General features: G+C 48.7%; 1 protein-coding gene across 1 annotated transcript in view; it reads left to right on the top strand.

Moving 5' to 3' along the window:
• The window catches only part of HSF1 (heat shock transcription factor 1), a 160421-nt gene that overhangs the window by 92704 nt on the left and 44358 nt on the right, over positions 1 to 23359 (top strand). The window contains exons 9-10 of the mRNA XM_029592291.1: positions 8435 to 8443; positions 12051 to 12290. Of these exons, the coding sequence (XP_029448151.1) occupies positions 8435 to 8443; positions 12051 to 12290 (249 nt within the window). The remainder of the gene's footprint in view (positions 1 to 8434; positions 8444 to 12050; positions 12291 to 23359) is intronic.

Raw genomic sequence — 23359 nt, 5'->3', positions numbered from 1 at the left:
ATTTCAGCTTTATGTAAAAAGAATATAAAAGAGAGGAGATTGTGGCAGCCCAGTGGTCGTTAGGCTCTGAGAGAGCCATCCCACGCTGGTCTGAGGCAGCTGCTTCACAGGGTCCAGGGCCCTACTTATCTACTCAGCAGCTTGGGTGCGACACCGGGGAGCCCGGCTCACTCCACCCGAAGGGATCAGCACATTGGACCATTGCCGGGCAAGTTTTATAATTAAAAAAAAGTTTTGCTTTCGTTTTCTCCCCGCCGGCTCTCTCTCCTTCACTCCCTGTCGCAGCGCGGTATTTGCCTTTCGTTTTGCTGTTTATTCATTGAATTTTCTTTAATTTATTTTGCCTTTATTTTCCTGTCACGACTCGATGCCGCGTTCGCCACGTGTGCGGGTCGGTCCACGCACAGCTCTCCAGGGAGGGCCTTTGCTCGGCTTGCATCCCAGGGGGGAGGGCTGGTCTGCCCCAGTCCCGATTGGGACATCTGCTGCAATTCACTCTGAGGCTGATCAGTTCCCGTTCAGAATGGGAACAGGGGCCATTTCATTCATTCAGGTTGTGTCTAGTGCAGCGCTGGGGGAGGGGGTTTTACCTCCTCCTCTCTTCTCCCCAGCAACGTTTCCCAAGGGACGCGGAACCTTTCCAGCCTAATTCCCCTGCAATGGAGGATAGCCTCGAGGGGGCCTCTGACTCCTCCTCGTCCTCTTTTTTGTCACAATTTGTGTTCTTGCTTCATAAAGCTTACAAGGAGGGGAAGTTAGGGAAGCTGCAATCTGGTACAAAGGTCGTTTTCTCAAGGATGTAAGCCCTCTGCTAAGAAAAGGTCTTCCTCTAAGGGAGGTGCGGAGCCTGCTCAGCCTAAGCGTCCCCGTGGGTCAGGGGTTCCCCAGATTACTACGGATACTTCTAGTCAGGATTATGATCCAGATGACCTAGACCTACTGCCCAAGCCCCCACAGGGGGTGGATGCAGACCCCGATTTACAGCACCAAGGCACAATTTTTATTTATTTATTTAAGAACTTTTTTATACCGGCATTCGTAGGACACATCATGTCGGTTTACAAAAAACTGAGAAGGAAAGGAAATTACAATGAACAGGGGAGGGGGTAACTGGGTGAATACACAAGTATAAGAGAGTATAGTTAAAAAGCGTGGGGCGTGAAGGGGATGACCCTAAGGTGGTGCGCCTCTTTAGAAAGGAGGAGTCGGGTCCCCTTATTCCTTCTATTTTAGCTGAACTGGGCATTGAAGGTCCCCCTGGGAATCTAAACTGGGTGTGTGGATCCGTGTGTGTTGGGTCTGAGAGGCCCTGCTTCTTCCTTTCATTTCTCGGCAATAGATTTGCTCTTCCGGGAATTGGATACCTCTGACCTGGATTGAAAGTGTGTAAAGCCATGGACAAGCTATATCCTCTGCCAGAGGATGCTTTAGAGCTGCTTTGAGTACCCAAGCTAGATGCGGCAGTGTTGCGTTACCAAGAAGACCACAATCCCGGTTACTGGAGCTACAGAACTCAAGGACCTGCAAGGCAGGAATTTGGAGGTGCAACTTAAAAGGATTTTTGAGGTTTCGGAGGAGGAAGTGACGTCACTTCCCATGCCGGCTGCTTCTTAGAGGAGCTCCCCGTGCCCCGGAGCAAATTTTGATTTTCGCCGCGATCACCCACGCGATTTTGATCGCCACCCCCCGATTCCACTGGCTGCTGCTGGCGGGCACATGACGGCGCGGAAAAAACCGATCGATTTTCAGCGGTTTTCCTACTCGAAAGGGGGAGCAGCTCCGGCTTCACAGGATCCCAAGATGGCGGCCGCATGTGACTCGGAGGGCTCCGGGTGCGATGAGGACCCCCCGGGGGCCCAGGACTCTTCCCTGCCTTCTCGCTCCGAATTGAGATCCTGGTTCATGGAAATCAGGCAAGATATCAAATCCTTTAAAAAAGAAATTGCAGTTACCCTGCAGGGAATGAGGGAGGACCATGCGGATCTCTGCCGCCGGCTGGACGAGGCTGACACCCGGCTAGATGATCATGAGGAACGCTGGACCCAACAGCATACAGAGGTGGTGGCCCTTCAAACCTCGCAGGGAGACCTGGAAGATAAGCTGGAGGACCTGGAGAACAGGTCCCGGAGGTGCAATCTGCGTTTCAAAGGGGTTCCTGACACACCGCAGAATACTCCGACTGTACCCAAGTTATTCAGCAGATTTGTACTTTAATCCTGGGAGCTGCTGGAGACGCTGGTGACGTGGGTGGAGCTGCCAACACTGATCCCCAGATTGACCGAGCACACCGGACCTTGGGCCCCCGGAGCGATAATCGGCCCAGGGATATAGTTGTTTGTTTTCACTCTTTCACATACAAGGAACAAGTTGCTACGGCCGCCAGAAAGCGACGCACTTGGCTTTGGAACGACCATGAGATCTCTGTCTACGCGGACCTGGCGTCTAGTACTTTACGCAAGCGGTTCACGTTTCGCCCCATCACTTCAGCGCTTTCTGCTGCATCAATTCGCTATCGGTGGCTGTTCCCTTTCAGCTTATGGTTTCAAGTTGAAGGACGCTCCTTTAAGCTTCGCACTCTGGATGCCGCCGTGCAGGCTTTGAAGGAAGTGGGACTCTCGGTGGACCTCCCAGGATTACCAACTGCAGTTGCTCAGCCCACCAAATCTGCCGCTCCTCGTTGGCAACGAGTCACTAAGGGAGGTCGTCGGCTACGCAGAAATATCAGTGGAACTCTGCCACCGGCTACTCCTACCTGACTTACTTTGCTGCACTGATTCCGTGATGATCCAGTTTCCTGCTTATAGCAGGGATGTCTAGGAACTATTTAGCTCTTCGATCTTAATGGTCTCGCTGTCGCGTGGGTGATCTCAGTTTAAGCTATGTTAGCTATTGTTTCTACTTCTTTTCTGGCTCTGAGGGCGGGAGGACTCGTTCACCGGTATGGGGACTTCCTCCTATTCTCTCCAGGAACGAGTTGCTCCTTCCTGGGTTTCGTTGGGGATGGTGGGGGGGGGGGGGGGGGGAAATTGCCTCAATTGTATGTGTTTTGCTATAAGGATAGTTGGGGGGGATGGTCATATTTGGGGGCTCATCCACTTTTCTGCTGGGGCAGAACTCATTCTTGACGCTTGCTGGCCCGCGACTGCGCGTTTAGCTGGCTGCTTCGCCTCCCCTGGCCTTTGTGGGGTTCCTGAGCACGGGATGGGGATTGATGTCATTATCCATGTCTACAGTGACCTTTACTTCCCTTAATGTGAAAGGTTTAAACTCGGGGCGCAAGCGCCGGCTTTTGTTTCAGGAGCTGGGGCGGTTATCCGCTGATGTAATTTTCCTGCAAGAGACTCATCTTAGAAAGCGTTATGAGGGACTGTTGCGCTCCTCTGTTTTCCCCAACCAATATTGGGCGGCGGCGACGAGCGATTCTAGATATGCCGGGGTGGGTATACTCTTTCATAAGAATGTACAGTTTGAACTCCGCGGCTCCTATCCCGATCCCCAAGGTCGCTATCTGTTGCTTAATGTGCTGATAGGGGGGGAAGCTTTTGCCCTGTGTGCGCTCTACGGCCCTAATTCTCAAAAAGCTGAGTTTTATGACATGCTGTACTCCGTTCTGGCGGATAAAGCAGAGGGCAGTGTCATTTTGGGGGGCGACTTTAATTTAACTCTTAAGCCACATCTTGATAATTCCACTGGGACAAGCTCTGATTCCATCCGATCTCGGAAGGCCCTTAAGCGCATCATCACTATGATAGCTGGGGTGGATGTCTGGCGCACTCGCTTCCCCTCCTCGCGTTGTTATTCATATTATTCAGCCCCTCACGATTCCTACTCTCGCATAGATATGTTTTGGATTGATAAAACGAAAATTACTGCTGTACGGGAGGTGGACATTGAACCTATTGTATGGTCTGACCATGCCCCTATTTGGTTTCAGTTGCGCTTGGATCACCGGGACCCTGGCCAGAAATATTGGCGCCTTAATGATTCTCTTTTAGAAGACAGCGCCTTTCAGAAACAAATGGTGGCAGAAATACAGGAATATGTTAGGCTTAATGATACGGGTGATGTCTCCCCAGGGACACTATGGGAATGTCTGAAATGTGTTTTACGGGGTTCTCTAATAGCTCGTGCAACTTATGTCAAGAAGCAGAGGGAGGGGGAACGCCAAGCATTATTACTCACTTTACGGAGGCTGGAACGCACGCATATGAGGGGTGCGGTTTCCTTGTCCTTAAAGCGTTCCATTAAGGAGACCAAGGACAAACTAATGGCACTCGACTCCGCCAAAATTGCCCATCAGTTAGAGCTAGCTAAGCAAACCTTTTTTGAGGGTGGTAATAAGGCTGGTCGCTACCTCGCCCAAACTCTTAAAAGGAGACAATCTCAAGCCTTTATTTCTAAACTAAAGGATCCCACGGGGATTCTGCTTACTGATGATCCTTCCATTAGACGGCGTTTCCATCAATTCTACTCACAGTTGTATAGTTGTGATACTACTATCCCGGAGGGTGCCATATCAGCCTATCTTGCCCAAACTCCCCTACCTACTTTAACGGCTGCCCAGCGGCAGTTTTTAGATAAGGATATCACTGCCATGGAACTGGAGGAGGCCATTAACTCTCTCAAACTGGGCAAATCGCCTGGGCTTGACGGCTATACCCCGCGGTTTTTTAAGAAATTTGCCACAGCTTTGTCGCCCCTCTTATTACGGTTTTTTAACTCTATCCGTGACGGGGCTTCTCTCTCCGCTCTAGCCAACACAGCTGGGATCACGCTCCTGGTCAAGCCCGGGCGGGATCCAACTGTCTGTGGGTCGTATAGACCGATCTCTCTTCTGAATATTGACGTTAAGTTGTTAGCCAAAATTTTAGCCAATCGCCTGAACTGCTTTATTGCTCAGTTAGTCCATATTGATCAGGCGGGGTTTATTCCTGGCAGAACTACGGCGGATAATGTGCATAGAATTCTCGATGCTATATGGGCAGCCCGGAAACGGAACGCCCCAGCGCTCGCCCTTTCCCTAGACGCTGAAAAGGCGTTCGATATGGTACACTGGCCTTTTCTTTTTCACACTCTGCAGGGGATGGGATTTGGTACTTTCTTTCTGACCTGGTTACAACAACTGTATGCCTGTCCTAGAGCCTGTTTAAAGGTCAATGGGGGATATTCCTCGCCCTTCCTTGTGCAAAGGGGTACCAGGCAAGGTTGTCCCTTATCCCCATTGCTTTTTGCGCTTTTTCTTGAACCTTTTGCCATTAACATACGCCGCAATCCCAGTATTTCTGGTGTGGGATTTGGGGATGTCTCTATAAAAATCTCTCTTTATGCGGATGACATTTTATTAACTTTAACCGACCCGGAGAACTCTTTGGAGGGGCTCATGAGCGAAATGGAATCTTTTAGTGGTGTTTCAGGCTTTAGGGTAAACTGGGACAAATCCGAGATTCTTAATATTACCCCCCGCCCAGGTTAATTGGCTATTTGAAGGATCTGTACCCCTTTAAATGGGCTACCTCCCAATCAAGTATTTGGGGATTCAGCTTAGCGCTACTCAGGACCTACTTGACATAAATTATACTCCTTTATGGAAAAAACTTGATAGGGACATGGAAGAATGGAGCCGTTATCATATCTCCTGGCTGGGCCGAATGGCGGCTTTTAAAATGACTCTTTTGCCTAAACTACTCTACCTCTTTCAGGCCCTCCCTGTTCTAGTCCCACCCTCCCTTCTTCGGCAGTGGCAACAGCGCTGCATGACTTTTATCTGGGCAGGTCGTCGACCACGGGTGGCCAGAGCGGTGCTTATGCGGTCGAAGCGGGGTGGGGGTCTCAGTGTGCCTGATCTTCCCGCTATTTCCAAGCTGCTCAGTTTAAAAAATTGGTGGATTTGCATAGGACCCGTCGGCTGCCGGCGTGGGCACGTTTTGCTCAGGTGTCCCTGGGTTCTCTTCCTATTCACAGCCTACTCTGGCAGCCCAAATCTACCTGGTTACTTGACCCTGCTACGGTGCTTTCCCCCTCTACCCACATGTTATTGCAAGTGTGGCTTAAATACAGATCTTCCCTGGTGGGTACCAGGGAATATCACCTATGTACTTACTTATATGCTAATAAGGCTTTTAGCCCTGGTTTTGAGAATCCCGCCTTTCTCATTTGGCAGAGACGCGGTATTCTCCAGTGGGGGCACGTTTGGGGCTCCACCGCCCTGCGATCTTTTCCTGACTTACAGCGGGCTTATTCACTACCGGCCTCGGCCATATACCCATATTTTCAATTGTTGCACTTTACAAAGGCAGCTATGCTGGCGGCCCATTTTACCTCTGAGCCCTCCGCTTTCGAAACCTTGTGGGAGAAGGCGAATACCTGCTCCAAGCCCTTATCCCAAATTTATCAAATGCTATTACCCCAGTCATCCTCTAGCTATAAATTCCAACAGTTGTGGGAACAGGATCTTCAGGTCTCTTGGACCCCACAAACTTGGAAAACTCTTTTTCAAACCATGGGTAAAGGTTGTATAGCGGCCTCGCTTATTGAAAACTCTTATAAGGTATTATTCGGTGGTATTTGACTCCCGCCCAATTGCATAAGTTTACCCCTCTATACCCCGATCTATGCTGGCGGTCCTGTTCGCTTGTAGGTAGCTACTACCATATGTGGTGGGTTTGCCCTAAATTGCAGGCGCTTTGGGGTGATGTCCACCAATGGTTGTGTGTCCTGATGCCGGGGATACCGGCCCCCACCGCCGCGCAGGCGTTATTGGGCGCAAGGATACCAGGGCTTACTGACTATCATAATCGGCTGGCTCATTTTGTTTTTACGGCCAGCCGCTGTGAAATTGCTCGTCTGTGGAAATCCCCCAACACTCCTACAAAAATGATGTGCAACGCAGAGTCCACAATATCTTTTTATTATCGAAAATCACAGCATTTAAGCACAATAAGCTTGCTCACTTTAATATGATATGGTGCCCTTATGAGCGGTGGCTCTCATCCACATCTTCTGCTCCTCAGGGCTAGTGGTGCGCCTCCATACTGTTATTACATACCAGCTCTTTATATCCATTAACCCCTTTTGTGCTGTTGTCTTTCCAACTTTCTTTTAACTTAGGCACTATTGAGGCGGGGAGGGTGGGGGGGGTTCAGTTTTCTAAAATCTAGCACTGTTATTAGTTCCGGTTGTGTACCTCAACTGTACAACATATTGCTGTAGCAGTCGTCAGTCTTCTGTATGGTTGTTTTTTTTGCTTGTCTGTACTCCATGTGTTGGACTGCACACTGTTGTTCTGCTGTTCATTTTTGTGGTATACTACAACTGGTTTTTGCTTCAAAAAAACCTTTTCAAATTAAAAAAAAAAAAAAGGATTTTTGAGGTTTCAGCACTGGGAGTTCATGCGGCTATTTGCAGCAATTTCGCCTTACGAGTGGGTCTCCACTGGATTCAGCAGTTGCAAGCTAACACTGCCTTATCAGATGACGAGGCGGCCCAGGCAGGTCGTCTGGAAGCTTCGGTGGAGTACAGTGCGGATGGACTACATGATCTACTGCACACATCAGCCAGATCCATGGTTTCAGCTGTCTCAGCTCATAGGCTCCTTTTTTGAGAAACTGGTCGGTGGATGTCTCCTCCAAGTCACAGCTAGGGTCCTTGCCCTTCAAAGACACACTACTTTTCGGTAAAGACCTGGAAGATATGATCCAATCTCTGGGGGAGATAAGATTTCTAATTTCTCCATGCGGTTACGAAACCAAGCGAGAACGGTGCAGGGACACTTTGCAACGACTTCTGTAACTAGGGCCCATCGTCTCAATGCCTATGGAGGCAAGAAGGAAAGGCTGTTACTCCATTTACTTCATAGTGCCAAAAAAAAGAGGGATCCTTTCGGCCCATTCTGGATCTGAAAAAAGTAACAGATGTCTCCGGGTCCCCCAGTTTTGCATGGAGACACTCTGGTCATCAGACCACCAGAGGTTTCTTCGGTTTTTGGTACTTGGATCAGCATTTTCAGTTTCGGGATCTGCCCTTCGGTCTAGCCACAGCACCAGGACTTCACCAGGTGGTGCAGCCCATCTCCGCAGGGAAGGGGTTACTGGTGCATTCCTTACTTGGGACGATTGGCTGATTCGTGCGAAATCAAAATCACTTGCCCCCAGGAGGCGATTCAGAGAGGTACTTCAGTGTTCTTGCAATAGCCGGGCTGGGTGGTCAATTTTCACCAAGAGCCGACTGGAGCCCACTCAGTCGTTGGCGTATTTGGGTGCTCTATTCGACACTCAGCAGGGCAGAGTTTTCTTAGCACGGAACGCAACTTCAAGCTGCAAGTCCAAGTAAGAGGTTTAATGCTCAAGCACTCATCCAGAGTCAGAGATTATTTACAGGTTCTCGTGTCGATGATTTCAACATTAGAACTGGTACCTTGGGCCTTTGCTTATATGAGGCCTTTACAGTCCGCCTTGCTTTCCCGATGGAACCCAGTCTCCGAGCTTTTTCATCTACCTTTGCCACTTACGGAGGCAGCTCGATCCAGTCTCGACTGGTGGTTGGTGACGGACAATTTTAGTCCGAGAAGTTCCCCTGGAAGTGCCCGACAGGACAGTGGTCACCATGGATGCCAGTCCTCTCTGGTTGGGGAGTGGTATGCCAAGGGAAGTCGGTACAAGGACTTTGGTCTCCCGTCGAATCGCTCTAGTCTATCAATCGACTGGAAACCAGGGCAGTATGGGTTGGCATCTGCAAGCATTCCATCCTCTCCTCCAGAGCAAGTCAGTCAGAATTCTCTCAGACAATGCAACCACAGTGGCATACATCAATCGCCAAGGAGGAACCCAGAAGTCAACCGGTGACGATAGAAGCTCACTAATTGATCAGCTGGGCAGTACAAAACTTGGTAAGCATAGCAAGCATCTCACATCGCCGGCATGGACAACGTGCAGGCAGACTTTCTAAGTCGTCGCCGTCTCGATCCCGGGAAATGGGAATTGACGGACGTGGTTTTTTCAACTCATTTGCGACGCATGGGGCATGCCAGCATGGATCTCATGGTGACGTTTCGGAACGCTAGAGCTCCGTGGTTCTATGCTCAGCGGAGAGAGAAGGGGTAGATGCCCTAGTGCTGCCTTGGCCCACAGAGGTGGTTCTGTACGTCTTTCCGCCTTGGCCATTGATCGGCAAAATGCTCAGGTGGATAGAGATACATCCAACAGAGGTCATCCTGGTAGCTCCAGAATGGCCGAGACGTCCCTGGTTCGCGGACCTTCTCAATCTTGCTGTGGAGGGCCCGCTGTGGTTTCCAGTTCTCCCAGATCTGCTGCATCAAGGGCCTGTTTGTTTTGGAAGAAGCCTATCGCTTCTGTCTAGCGGCATGGCTTTTGAAAGGCAAAGGTTAAGTTGCAAAGGTTATTCTCCGGCTGTAGTAGCCACACTCCTCCGATCGCGTAAGACTTCTACCAATCTCAAGTATGTTAGAGTATGGAAAGTTTTTGAGACTTGATGTCTGGACCGAGAGGTCACGCCTACCCGGGCTTCAGTGTCTGATATTCTGTGTGTTCTACAATCCGGTCTTTCTGACAGTTTGTTATGTAGTTCCCTCAGAGTGCAAGTGGCGGCGCTGGTTGTTTGCGTGGCTCCGTCCAGGGCATAGCGTTAGCGGCACATCCGGATCGTTTTCTTAAGGGAGCAAAACACTTATTTATTTATTTAAAACTTTTATATACAGATGTTCATAGACATATCACATCGGTTTACAGGTAACAAGGGAATAAATATTATATTATTTATTCACTTTTATTTTATTTTATTTATTCACTTGCATCCTTCACTTCAGCATCCCTATCCGTCGTGGAGTCTGAATTTAGTTCTCACTGCTCTTTGTTCTGCGCCTTTTGAGCCCTTGAAGAGATCGAGTCTAAAAGATCTTACCTTAAAGCTGATTTTCTGGTAACCATTATATCGGCTTGTAGGGTGTCGGAACTCCAGGCACTTTCATGTAGGGAACCCTTATTGCGGATTTCGGATTCGGGAGTTTCTTTAAGGACGGTTCCATCTTCCTTGCAAAAAATGGTTTCCTCTTTTCATGTCAACCAATCGGTTGATCTGCCGGCCTTCACGGAGTTAGACTGTTCGGATCCTTTGGCTGGCGACTTGCGGAAACTTGACCTTCGCAGAGCTTTGCTGCGTTACCTTCAGGTTACCAATGAGTTTCGTGTGTCTGACCATTCTTTGTGCTGTGGAGCGGTCCTAAATGAGGGACAGCAGGCATCCAAAGCTACTATAGCTCATTGGCTAAAAGAGGCGATTAGTTCGGCCTATCTCCTTCGGGGTAGATCCCTTCCTACGGGTCTGCGTGCCCACACTACTCGTTCACAAGCGGTGTCTTGGGCACAGTGTCAGATGGAATCACCGCAGGAGATTTGCAGGGCGGCTACATGGAAATCCTTGAATACTTTTTGCAAGACATTACAGACTGGATGTTCAGGCTCCAGTTGCGGGAGGATTTGGAGAGAGAGTGCTTCGAGCGGCCTCTCCAGATCCCATCCCAATTAAGGAAGCTCTGGTACATCCCAGGAGTCTGGACTGATCCGGGTACGTACAGGGAAAGGAAAATTAGTTTCTTACCTGATAATTTTCATTCCTGTAGTACCACGGATCAGTCCAGAGTCCCGCCCATCTCGAACATGAGAGAAAGGGAGAGTCCGCTCGGTTCTTATATATTATCTTATTTCAGACTGGCAGAGTTCTGAATTTTGTCCTCAAGTGCTTCTCAAGGTTCAGGTCCCGGGAGGGTTCAGTGGACCGGTTTGTTTCTTTTACTGTTTATAGTTATAATGGTTTTGAGATTTCCATTCTGCTTTGACATTGAGTAATACTGCCGGACTGTAGGTGGCACCAGCCTATTTATAGGCTGAGTTTGTTTTGATAACTGCTCTGTCTCCATCTGCTGGAAAAGGGGAGACTCAGGAGTAATCTTAGGAAATATTCTTACAGAGAGGGAGGTGGAGAGAGAGAGAGTGAGGATTAGTAGGAGGGAGAGGATGTAAGGGGGTAGACTCAGGAGTAATCTTAGGAAATATTTCTTACAGAGAGGGAGGTGGAGAGAGAGAGAGTGTGGATTAGTAGGAGGGAGAGGGTGGAAGGGGGGAGACTCAGGAGTAATCTTAGGAAATATTTCTTTACAGAGAGGGAGATGGATGCATGGAACGGCCTCCCGGTGGAGGAGACAGACAGCATCTGAATTCAGGAAAGGATAAACACGGGGGATCTCTGAGGCAGGGATGGGAATTATAAAGCTGAATTAATTGGGTGGATGGGCCATAGGGTCTTTTTCTGCCCTCATGTTTCTATGACTACTTCTGAGAGCTGCTTCATCCTCCTTGGATTTGACCTGAAGCCATTTCTTTTCTAACTGCCTGGATTGTTCCTTTAAGGTTCATAAGCTGGAGCGACACTAGACAATGTGTGTATGATGGTGGTGGTGGGAGAGTCTCAGGGGTGCTGAGGGGCCAGGCTGACATTGGAACTGATATGAGAGGTGAGACGACACAGCCCTGTCTCTTCCTACCCTGACTTTATTTTCTTTCTTTTAGGCCTCTTCACCAGAATATACCAGCACCAACCTCTACTCCCCAGATTCCTCTGCCAACTCTGGCCCCATCATCTCCGATGTCACGGAATTGGCCCAGTCCAGTCCTTCGGTCTCCCCCAGTCGCAGTGTGGAGGAGAGGTATGATACATCAGGCAGGACTGTAACTCATAGTCCGCAAAAATCTGCCAAGAAACTCACAGCTGGCCAGAGGTGTGAGCCCTGAGCAGAGCTGGGCAGGGGCACAAGCCCCGACCGTAATGAACGTGAAGTCGCAATGAAACACTGAAAGATGAGCTTATTAATCCCGTTGCTCCCACACCCAAAGCTCGAGGAGTGTACCTTGCGTCCAGACTGGGGAGAGCATAAGTGGAAAAAACTGACAGGACAAGAGAAGATTCCTTAGTCATGAGCTTGTGTGCGTCTGTCCGTCTGGTGTCAGGATAATGACCGTTGATGTGTGTCTCTCTTTCAGGGCGAGTCCCATGATCCGTATAAAAGAGGAGCCCCCAAGCCCTCCGTGCAGCCCGGAGATTGAGGAAGTGAGTCCAATGGACCCTTCCTCTGTGGACACCCCCTTGTCTCCCTCCACCTTCATCGACTCTATCTTGGAAGAGAGTGATCCAAACACCACCACCACGGCTGCCAACATCGGCCCCAGCGAAGCTCCCATGCAGCCCCAAGGAAAGTGCCTCAGCGTCGCCTGCCTTGACAAGTACGGGCCCATTCTCTGTATGTGTGTGTGTGTGAATTCCTCTCCCCTCTGTACATGGAAACCCCGTAAAATACCTGCTTATAGCGCTCCTCCTCGGCCATGCTTGGAAGCTGAGCATGCCAGGACTCTTAAGTGGCAGGGAGTTCTGGCTACTAGTGATACGGGTTGGGCAAGGGAGAAGGGGGGCTCTGGACTACATGGAAGGATTGTACCTGATGACATGGGAATGGTTGGCGAGCAGGATCATCAGCCACCCAAGTGGGTGACTTCATTCACGATTTCTCTCATAGCCTTACAGAAGCCACCACTGTGTGGCTCCCCTCTGCCCTTTTCCGTCCTCAGACCCAACCAGACGTGCTTTCAATGATTCTCCTCATCGGCTAAGTTTTTATCAGTGATTTTAGCTTTTGTTTGTGGTGGGCAACCTGGGTCATCTCCTCAGACAGATTTTTTTTGGCCATTCTTCACCTTTTCCTTTATCAACAGTTATTCCCTCCCTCTGATGAGGCTTCCCAGCAGCTCAGTGTCGTCTGGTTTTTGTTGGTTTGTTTTGGGTTTTTTTTACATGATTTTGTTTAATTTAGTAATTTGATTGCTGCCTGTCCAGCTAGGGGTGCTAGGTGAATCAACATAACACGCAACAAATACTACAACCAAATGATCATTCCCATAAAACACCCAAAACCAAATAGACGACACCTAAAGACATCAGTACAATAAATAATACTTACAAAATTAAACCAAAATTGTAATTAAATGATCATAAAACCCTTACCAGTAGAAGACAAAATTATAATAAATCAGTTAAAAGCAAAAAAAAAAAAAATTATCCAGGCCTTCCAAAGCTTTTGAAAATTCCGCTCTTTAGGCAGACAATTCCAAATTCTAGGTCTGAGATGAGAAAAAGCCTTTCTTAGTCCACTAGGGTAACTTCCTTTAAAAGCGTAGTTCCCTGTAGGTATCCAGATCAGTCCGGACTCCCGGGTTTATGCATTTCTGCCAGCAGATGGAGATAGAGAGTTTCACGGACAGTGCTTCATAATCCCTGCTGTCACCTGCAGTTCCTCAGTATTTCTCTCTCTCTCCAGCAGATGGAGACAGAGAGTTTCACGGACAGTGCTTCATATTCCCTGCTGTCACCTGCAGTTCCTCAGTATTTCTCTCTCTGCCAGCAGATGGAGACACAGAGTTTCACGGACAGTGCTTCATAATCCCTGCTGTCACCTGCAGTTCCTCAGTATTTCTCTGTCTCTCCAGCAGATGGAGACAGAAAGTTTCACGGACAGTGCTTCATAATCCCTGCTGTCACCTGCAGTTCCTCAGTATTTCTCTGTCTCTCCAGCAGATGGAGACAGAAAGTTTCACGGACAGTGCTTCATAATCCCTGCTGTCACCTGCAGTTCCTCAGTATTTCTCTGTCTCTCCAGCAGATGGCGACAGAGAGTTTCACGGACAGTGCTTCATAATCCCTGCTGTCACCTGCAGTTCCTCAGTATTTCTCTCTCTCCAGCAGATGGAGACTGAGAGTTTCACGGACATTTCTTCATAATCCCTGCTGTCACCTGCAGTTCCTCAGTATTTCTCTCTCTCTCCAGCAGATGGTGGATGGTCTGAGTTCTTTATTTTTGTGAGCCTTCCTCCCAGGGGTTTTTCGGTCGTAGAGGCCTTCCTTGTTTAGTTGAGGTGGACTAGCTGAAAGTCTGGGACCTTTCTGTATGCTCGCTCCATTGTTCCATGTGGTGTAATTCTGGTGGTCCAGATCCCTCCCCTTCTCGAGGCTGCTTAGGCGGCTGTGGGCTCAGGGCAGCTGGTGCTTTGTTGCTCAGCTTGCCCCCTCTTTTTTTAAGTTCTGGCTGTTTCTGTTACAGCTTTCCTCTCCTTTTTAAATTTGGCTAATCTTGAGCTGCACAGCTCTGTTTTCCGTCCTGAGGGGAGGTTTGCCACATTTGTTTAAAGTTGTTGGGAGCAGTAACTGAGACCCGGTTTTGAGGTAAGACATCGGGTCTTCGGCGGACGGCTCTCTTCCCTCCGATCATTGTCAGTAGCGGGGGAAGGGCTCCTTTCGCCTCTCCCGCTCGTGGCGCTTTGTTCTCGGCAGGAGGACCTTTTCCCACCGAGAAGACTATGGTGCGCAGCTCGGTGTGCTGTGCCTAAGCCGCTTAGGGCTCTGTGTGGCATGCATATCGGGGGAGGAGGGACCGTTGGAGCCCCCAGCAGCCGCAAAACGGAGGAAGTGGGGTACAATGGCTGTTCCCGAACGCCGGAGGACTGTACGCGTCAGGCCTTCAGCCTTCATCGGCGCGTGAATGGCAGAGCTGACAATGCAGATGGAGGAGGGATGGGGATTTCCTCCCCAAGGCTTTCTCCGCTCCACCCGAGCTCCGTGGAGGGCCGGGGGGGTGGGGGGGGGGCAGATGAGGGGGCTGGCTCAGCTCTGTCTATCTCTGGATCTTCTAGTGCCGAGGCCACGCAGTTTCCAGCGGCTTCGCGCCCTTTCTCGGCTGATTTCGTCCTGCTGCTTCATGACTCAGCAGGCAGGGCTGGGGTCCCAGTCTTGGCCTCCTGTGGGTCTGGGCTTGGCTTCTGGACCTGAGCAGTCCTGTGCTAACAGACCTTCCTTGGTGCAGCGTTTGCTGGGTCCTGTTCACGCTAGTGAGGACTCGGTTGAGTCGCAAGAGACCCCTGGGGCTCTGGGGGCATAGTTGCTGGACCAGGATGTTGATCCGGGCGCAGCTGGCATGGATGGCTCCAGGGGATGATCCGGAGGATATTCCGATTTCGGAGGGGGAAGACCCCAAGGTGCTCCATTTGTTCCAAAGGGAGGAAGTAGGCCCTTTGATTCCTCAGGTACTAGAGGAGCTTAAGACATGGAAGGAAGACTTAGACATGGAAGGAGCAGAGCCGGTCCTGGATGGGCTTAGGGGTCCCCCAAGAGCCGTTCCCTATCAGGCCCTGAGTCTTCGGGCGGCCGTCTCCTCCAGCTTCATACAAAGAGCGTGCTTGCGCTGGGTACAGCAGCTTCAGGACAGGCAGGCGAAATCTGGTGATGAGGCGTCTGTTGAGTATGCGGTGAACGCCTTGTATGACTTGGTGAGAACTTAGTGGTAGTGGTGGCGGCCTCTCTCTGCCGGGAGGGAGTCCTGGTCCACTCTTACCTGGACCACTCCAGTGCTCAACCAGCTAATTGACCTAAAGATCCTCTGAAAAATAAGAGAAATCACCTAAGGTGGCTGAAAGCCTAGGAGCAATCCTACCCTTTTTGTTCCTACATTTATATAAAATCTTGGAATGCTTATGAGCCTAGGGTCATTACCAGCGATTGAAAAAGAAACTAGGCAGTGATCCGCTCAGATGAAGAAAGTTATCCTAACATTTCCATTGCACAGAATCCGATTAAAAACAGGTTTAAAACCCCACTCTTCCAATGAGTGCACCAGGTAAGAATCTGAAAGATAAAACAGAAATAGGATAAGCAGAAGTGCCAGATGGAAGTCAAGCCGAACTAATAAAACTGGGTCAGCTGGATTCTCTCACTCAAATCTGGAAGACAGATTGACCCAACCTCCTGTGGCAGCCAGAATCAGTGTCTCTGTGAACAAGCAGGACACGATTGGCAGCTGCCATCCGATCCTGCCGAGCCAGAAAGGTCTTTCAGAGCATCAGCCGCTGCCGTGCAAGTCTCTTCAATCTATTTTTTTACACTTGTAGGAAAGGGTGTGTTCAGTGTACGTACCCGGATCAGTCCAGACCATGGGTTGAGCCTCCTGTCCAGCAGGTGGAGACAGACCAAAACTGGAAGGGTGTCCTATATGAGGACAGAATCCATCCTGTAACCCTTCAGTATTTGTCTGTCTCCAGCAGGTGGATCAGCTCACCCTTTGGTCTCCTGATTTAGGCTAGTCAGCCTTTTTTTTCTTCTTGGATCAAACAAGTACTACTTCCTTAGGGATTTGCATTGGATTTCTTTCAATTAGAAAAAAAAAAAGTTTAATTTTTAGTCTGTGCAGGAGACAGTCCCGATCCTGGCTCTTGCCGGACTCGGGGGAGCTTCGCCCCTTGTGCGGAGCATAGCCTGAGTCCGTGGTTGTTTCCAGGTGTGGGGACCGAGGCTGGTGGTCCAGTCATTCGTCTTCACTGAGGATGCCACGGCCAGCAGCCTGCCTAGCGTGTGGGCAACCTTTGTCGCGCGAGAGGCTCTGCTCAGCCTGCCTGGTGAGGAAGGCCCCTCAGCAGGGCAGGCAAATTCAGCCCAGGGACGGAACCCCCAGCGCGTGGCCAGGCCATTCCCGGGTCAGCAAAGCCCGGGAACTGTGGCCATTTTGGGTTTTTCTACAGCTCCCAATTTGGAGCTGCCTGGGGCTGGGGGCCAAATTTTAGTGTTTTCCTCCCCCCCCCCCCCCCCCCCCCCCCCGATTGGAGCCCCGAGGCCCCCCAGGATGTGGTCCCTGACCCCCACTCCCCCCCCCCCCCCCGGGAAATCTAAAGCTAATTTTTCCTCAGAATTTGACCTCCTCCTGCATAAATCCTATTTGGCTAGCTTGCAGGAGGAGGAGGAGGGCTCCCCCCCCTGGGCCCCCCCTCCCCGGTGAAAATTCCACGCCCCGCGCCGCTACCTGTTTGTCCTGCCGCGGAACCTCAGGGGTCCGTTCAGGTGCGGGTGGTCCCGGGGGTGGCCCCCATCCCTGACCCCCAGGTGGCTCCAGTTATTCTGGATCTCGAGCGCACTCCCACCCCTGAAGGGGGACGATCATAGGGTTCTCCGCATGTTTCAGCGTGAGGAGTTGGAGCCCCTTATTTTATTTTTATTTATTTAAAAGTATTTATATACTGCTTTTTAAAATAAAATTTTATCAAAACGGTTTACAACAGGTTAAAGTAAAAATAAAGTATAACTAAAATAAACATAAAATACATAAATTTAGCTAAATAGCTAGATAATTGCTAGCTAAAAGAAATTATTAATTAAAAAAATAATAATAATGGTAACATGCCATGGGTAAACAGATTAGGGAAGGTAAAGGGATGAGGGGGGGGGGGGGGTGGCAACTTATTGGTTTAAAATATCCTAGGAAGAAAGCAGATGGGATGATAGAGGAAAAGTTGAGGTGATATGTGTGGGATGAGTGAGTTTTGAGAAGATGAGAGCTTCATCTTTGATTGGTGAAATGCTTAGTAGGAGTATTAAATGCTTGTTGAAAAAAGAATGTTTTTAAAGCTTTTTTGAAATAAGGATTTGATATTAAACGGAGAGGGTTGGGTAAAGAGTTCCAGAGGGATGGATGGTCCTGCTACTGAAAAAGCTCTCTTTCTGGTAATGTCTAATCTAGCCTGTCGTGGTGATGGAATGTCTAAGAGATTTTGAGTAAGTGATCTTAAGTGTCGGGTGGGTTTGTAAATGCGGAGTAAGGTGCAAAGCCAGGTGGAGGAAGAGTTGTAAATTAAGCTGTGAATGATTGAGAGTACTTTGTATTTTATCCTGTATTTTATGGGTAACCAGTGAAGAGAATGTAAAATAGGTGTAATGTGATTGCGAATGGAGGTACCGGATAATAAGCGAGCTGCACTATTTTGAACTAATTGTAGTGGGTGAATTGATGAATCAGGTAGACCTAGATAGAGTGCATTACAATAGTCTAAACCAGAGAAAATAAGAGATTGAAGAACAGTCCTGAAATCACGATAGAAGCCCTCCAGGGGCTGGAGGGGCCCCCTGCGGATACCCTTATGACCTCTTTGTCCAAGAACATGGACCCTGGCTAGGCCATCTTCCTCGTCTACTTCGGCAGGGGCCCTTATTTTTCGACCAGGCCGATCGCTTTTGTCTAGCGGCCTGGCTTTTGAACGGCGATGCCTGAGGCGTAAGGGCTATAAGGAGGAGGTCATCTCCACTTTGCTACGAGCCCGGAAGCAGTCGACTTCTCTAGCTTACGTGCGCATTTGGAAGGTCTTTGAGACTGTTTGTGAGGAGTCAGGTGTCTCAGCGCGCTCCGCCCCGGTCTCGTTGGTTCTTTCTTTTCTTCAGAAGGGTCTCTCCAAGGGCCTTTCCTTGAGTTCCCTGCACGTACACGTTTCCGCTCTCTGTTCTCTCCTGGGACAGGTCGAGGGTCATCCCCTAGCGGGCCATCCGGACATGGCCCGCTAGGGGATGTCCGGGTGGCTCTCTTCACGGTTCCTGAAGGGAGTCACACACCTGCGTCCGCCCGCTCGCATTACTTGCCAATCGTGGAGTCTTAATCTGGTCCTCCGGGCCCTCTGTGCTGCCCCGTTCGAACCTCTCCATCGGGCAACTGTAAAGACCTCACGCTCAAGACAGTTTTCCTTGTTTCTATCTCCTCCGCTCGGCGGGTTTCCGAGATCCAAGCATTATTCTGTCAGGAACCCTTTCTGTGCTTCTCAGATTCAGGTATTTCCTTCAAGACATAGAAACATAGAAATGATGGCAGAAGAAGACCAAACGGCCCATCCAGTCTGCCCAGCAAGCTTCACACATTTTCTCTCATACTTATCTGTTTCTCTTAGCTCTTGGTTCTATTTCCCTTCCACCCCCACCATTAATGTAGAAAGCAGTGATGGAGCTGCATCCAAGTGAAATATCTAGCTTGATTAGTTAGAGGTAGTAGGGGAAGTAACCGCTGCAATAAGCAAGCTACACCCATGCTTATTTGTTTTACTCAGACTATGTTATACAGCCCTTATTGGTTGTTTTTCTTCTCCCCTGCCGTTGAAGCAGGGAGCTATGCTGGATATGCTTGAAGTATCAGTTTTTTCTTCTCCCATGCTGTTGAAGCAGAGAGCTATGCTGGATATGCGTGAAGTATCAGTTTTTCTTTTCCCCTGCTGTTGAAGCAGAGAGCTATGCTGGAAATGCGTGATGTATCAGTCTTTCTCCCATGCTGTTGAAGCAGAGAGCCATGCTGGATATGCATCCAAAGTGAACTATCAGGCACATTTGGTTTGGGGTAGTAACCGCCGTAACAAGCCAGCTACTCCCCGCTTTGTGAGTGCGAACCCTTTTTTCTTCTCCCCTGCCGTTGAAGCAGAGAGCTCTGCTGGATGTGTGTAGTATCAGTTTTTTTTCCCCCTGCCGTTGAAGCAGAGAGCTATGCTGGATATGCGTGAAGTATCAGTTTTTCTTCTCTCCTGCCGTTGAAGCAGAGAGCTATGCTGGATATGCGTGAAGTATCAGTTTTTTTTCTCCCCTGCCGTTGAAGCAGAGAGCTATGCTGGATATGCGTGAAGTATCAGTTTTTCTTCTCCCCTGCCGTTGAAGCAGAGAGCTATGCTGGATATGCGTGAAGTATCAGTTTTTCTTCTCCCCTGCCGTTGAAGCAGAGAGCTATGCTGGATATGCGTGAAGTATCAGTTTTTCTTCTCCCCTGCCGTTGAAGCAGAGAGCTATGCTGGATATGCGTGAAGTATCAGTTTTTCTTCTCCCCTGCCGTTGAAGCAGAGAGCTATGCTGGATATGCGTGAAGTATCAGTTTTTCTTCTCTCCTGCCGTTGAAGCAGAGAGCTGTGCTGGAAATGCATCGAAAGTGAAGTATCAGGCATATTTGGTTTGGGGTAGTAACCGCCGTAACAAGCCAGCTACTCCCCGCTTTGTGAGTGCGAACCCTTTTTTCTTCTCCCCTGCCGTTGAAGCAGAGAGCTCTGCTGGATGTGTGTAGTATCAGTTTTTTCTTCTCCCCTGCCGTTGATCGGTGTCTTCCTTCTTGCCAAAGGTTGTTTCTACCTTCCATGTCAACCAGTCTGTAGAGCTTCCAGCGTTCTCCGCAGAGGAGATTGCAAGTACCGCTGGCGGCGATCTTCGTAAACTGGATGTCAAAAGAGCTCTACTACTCCGGTATCTTCAGGTCACCAATGACTTTCGGGTCTCGGACCATCTTTTTGTCCTCTGGAGTGGTCCCAATTGGGGTAAACCGGCTTCTAAGACCACTATTGCGCGGTGGTTGAAGGAGGCCATTTCCTCGGCTTATCTCTGCCAAGGACAAACAATACCGGAGGGCCTAAAGGGTCACTCGCTACGTTCTCAAGCTACTTCCTGGGCAGAGAGTCAATCGGTCTCTCCGCAGGAGGTTTGCAGGGCCGCCACCTGGACGTCCCTGCATACTTTTGCTCGCCACTGCTGTCTGGATGTGCAAGCGCCGGTTTTTGGTTCCTTTGGGCGGCAAGTGCTTCGAGCGGGACTGACTCGGTCCCACCCGGGATAGGGAAGCTTTGGTGCATCCCACGGTCTGGACTGATCCGGGTACGTACAGGGAAAGGAAAATTAGTTCTTACCTGTTAATTTTCGTTCCTGTAGTATCATGGATCAGTCCAGACGCCCTTCCCTTTTTGTCTTTTTCTTACCGTCCACTCGAAGCTTGTTATTGCAGATTCGCAGACCTCAATTCTTCATTTTCTACAGAACACTGAGCGATTACACCGGAAGCCTTGGTTGTTCGAGCACCAAGAATATGCAAGATCGCTTAGTTTTACCATGTTTTTTACATTGTTATGGAGTTGCTAATTTGAGTGTTTTGGTTACTTGCTTGATCCTATTCTGGTTTTGTTGTTTTCTGCTTTGATAATGGTTATACTGAAGGGCTGCAGGGTAGGCTCTGTCCTCATATAGGATATCCTTTCAGGTTTAGTCTGTCTCCACCTGCTGGAAAGGAGGCTCAACCCACAGTCTGGACTGATCCGGGTACTACAGGAACGAAAATTAACAGGTAAGAACTAATTTTCCTGTTTTGCACACTGAAAAACTACAGCCACTCATAGTCATTTTTTCCATCAAGGGTTCTTTCGTTAATTAAATTTTTTTCCATTCGCAAGTCTTCTCAGAACCAAAAAATGTCCCTTTTTTTTTCTTCTTATATTTAGCATTGTTCCTCTTCAAGATGCAGACAGCAAGCTAGTTTTAAGTTTCTGTTCCTGTAGATGTTCTAAAATGACTTGCTCAGTTAGCATGACCAATGCGTCGGGTATCTGGTACAGAGAAGAGCAAACAAAATAAGGGGAATGGAACAGCTCCCCTATGAGGAAAGACTAAAGAGGTTAGGACTTTTCAGCTTGGAGAAGAGACGGCTGAGGGGGGATATGATAGAGGTGTTTAAGATCATGAGAGGTCTTGAACGAGTAGATGTGACTCTGTTATTTTCACTTTTGAATAATAGAAGGACTAGGGGGCACTCCATGAACATAAGAAAATGCCATGCTGGGTCAGACCAAGGGTCCATCAAGCCCAGCATCCTGTTTCCAACAGTGGCCAATCCAGGCCACAAGAATCTGGCAATTACCCAAACATTAAATAGATCTCAAGTTACTATTGCTTATTAATTACCGTCATAGCAGTTTATGGATTTATCCTCTAGGAACTTATCCAATCCTTTTTTAAACACAGCTACACTAACTGCACTAACCACATCCTCTGGCAACAAATTCCAGAGTTTAATTGTGCGTTGAGTGAAAAAGAACTTTCTCCGATTAGTTTTAAATGTGCCCCATGCTAACTTCATGGAGTGCCCCCTAGTCTTCCTATTATCCGAAAGAGTAAATAACCGATTCACATCTACCCGTTCTAGACCTCTCAAAAGAAAAGAAATGGCACAAAAACCCGAGCACCCCCTTGCCAAGCCGCTTACAAATCAGCTCTCCTCATCTATAGAACAACTATACAAAAAATTAAAAGAGACTACCATGCGCAAAAAATCCATAAGTTTCAATACGATGCAAAAGCCCTTTTACACTATTTATTTTATTTATTTATTTAAGTTTTTTATATACCAACATTCAAGACTGTGGTCCCATCATGCTGGTTCACAAGAAACAGGGGTGAAACTTTACCATTTAACAAAAGTGCAGAAAAGCAGTTACATAAAACAAGGGAAAACAATAACTTGGAATGAGAAGGGAAATGAAGATTAGATAGTAAAATATAAGTATAAATAACATTTTGAAAGGTGGCTATTAACGCTAATACTAGCGGAGCTTGTTGTGTGAAGGGAGATTAGATGGGGTTGGAGTTAGGAAAGGCCTGCGTGAACAGGAAAGGCCTGCGTGAACTAGTCTCTGAACTTACTAAAACAGCCCCCCCGCCCCCCCCATCCCTGAGATCGAAGCCAAAAGCAAATGTGAGGAATTAGCACTCTTCTTTCAGGACAAAATCACCAAGCTTCTCCTTAGACTTCAGCCCCGCACCCCCACACAGCCAACTCTTACCTACCATCCGTGCCTGAACACCCCCTAGAATCCTTCGAAACCACCACCCCATCAGAAATTGAATCCATCCTTAAAAAAATGAAACCAGCCTCTCACCCCTCCGACACCATCCCCACAAAATCCTTGCTAACCATCCCTAACATCATTTCCCTCCCCCTAGCTAATATCACAATTTCTCGCTCACTCAAGGACACATTCCAGACTCTCTGAAACAAGCTTCCCTCAAACCCATTCTTAAGAAACCTAATCTTGACCCTCTGAATCTATCTAATTTCAGGCCAATCTCTAACCTCCCTTTTGTTGCAAAACTCATGGAAAGGGTGGTGAACCTCCAATTTACAGATCACCTGGAAAAGAACAATCTGCTATTCCCGTCCAAATTTGGCTTTCGGAAATTTTTCAATACCGAAACCCTACTTATCTCCCTCACATCACCCTCCTCCTAGGATTAGACAAAGGCCAATCTTTCATCCTTGCGCTTCTTGACATCTCTTCGGCTTTCGATACGATAAGCCACAATATCCTTTTAGACAGAATCTCAGAAATAGGCAAAGGAACAGCCCTGAACTGGTTTAAATCTTACCTCCACAATAGAAGCTACAAGGTTAGCATTGGCAGTAAAGAATCTAACCCCATAAACCTCACACCGGGAGTCCCCCAAGGTTCTTCTCTCTCCCCACGCTATTCAATATCTACCTCCTACCCCTCTGTAAACTACTCGCTGATTTAGGCATTACTCATTATATATATGCTGACGATGTCCAAATCATCATCCCTGTCACAGAATCGCTCCGCAAATGCCTTAAGATCTGGGACAACTGTCTTTCCTCAATCACCTACTCACCAGCCTCAACCTTGCCCTCAAC

This window comes from Rhinatrema bivittatum, chromosome 2 (assembly GCF_901001135.1).
Source record: "Rhinatrema bivittatum chromosome 2, aRhiBiv1.1, whole genome shotgun sequence".
NCBI lineage: Eukaryota > Metazoa > Chordata > Amphibia > Gymnophiona > Rhinatrematidae > Rhinatrema > Rhinatrema bivittatum.
This window is presented reverse-complemented; position numbering and strand designations above follow the sequence as displayed.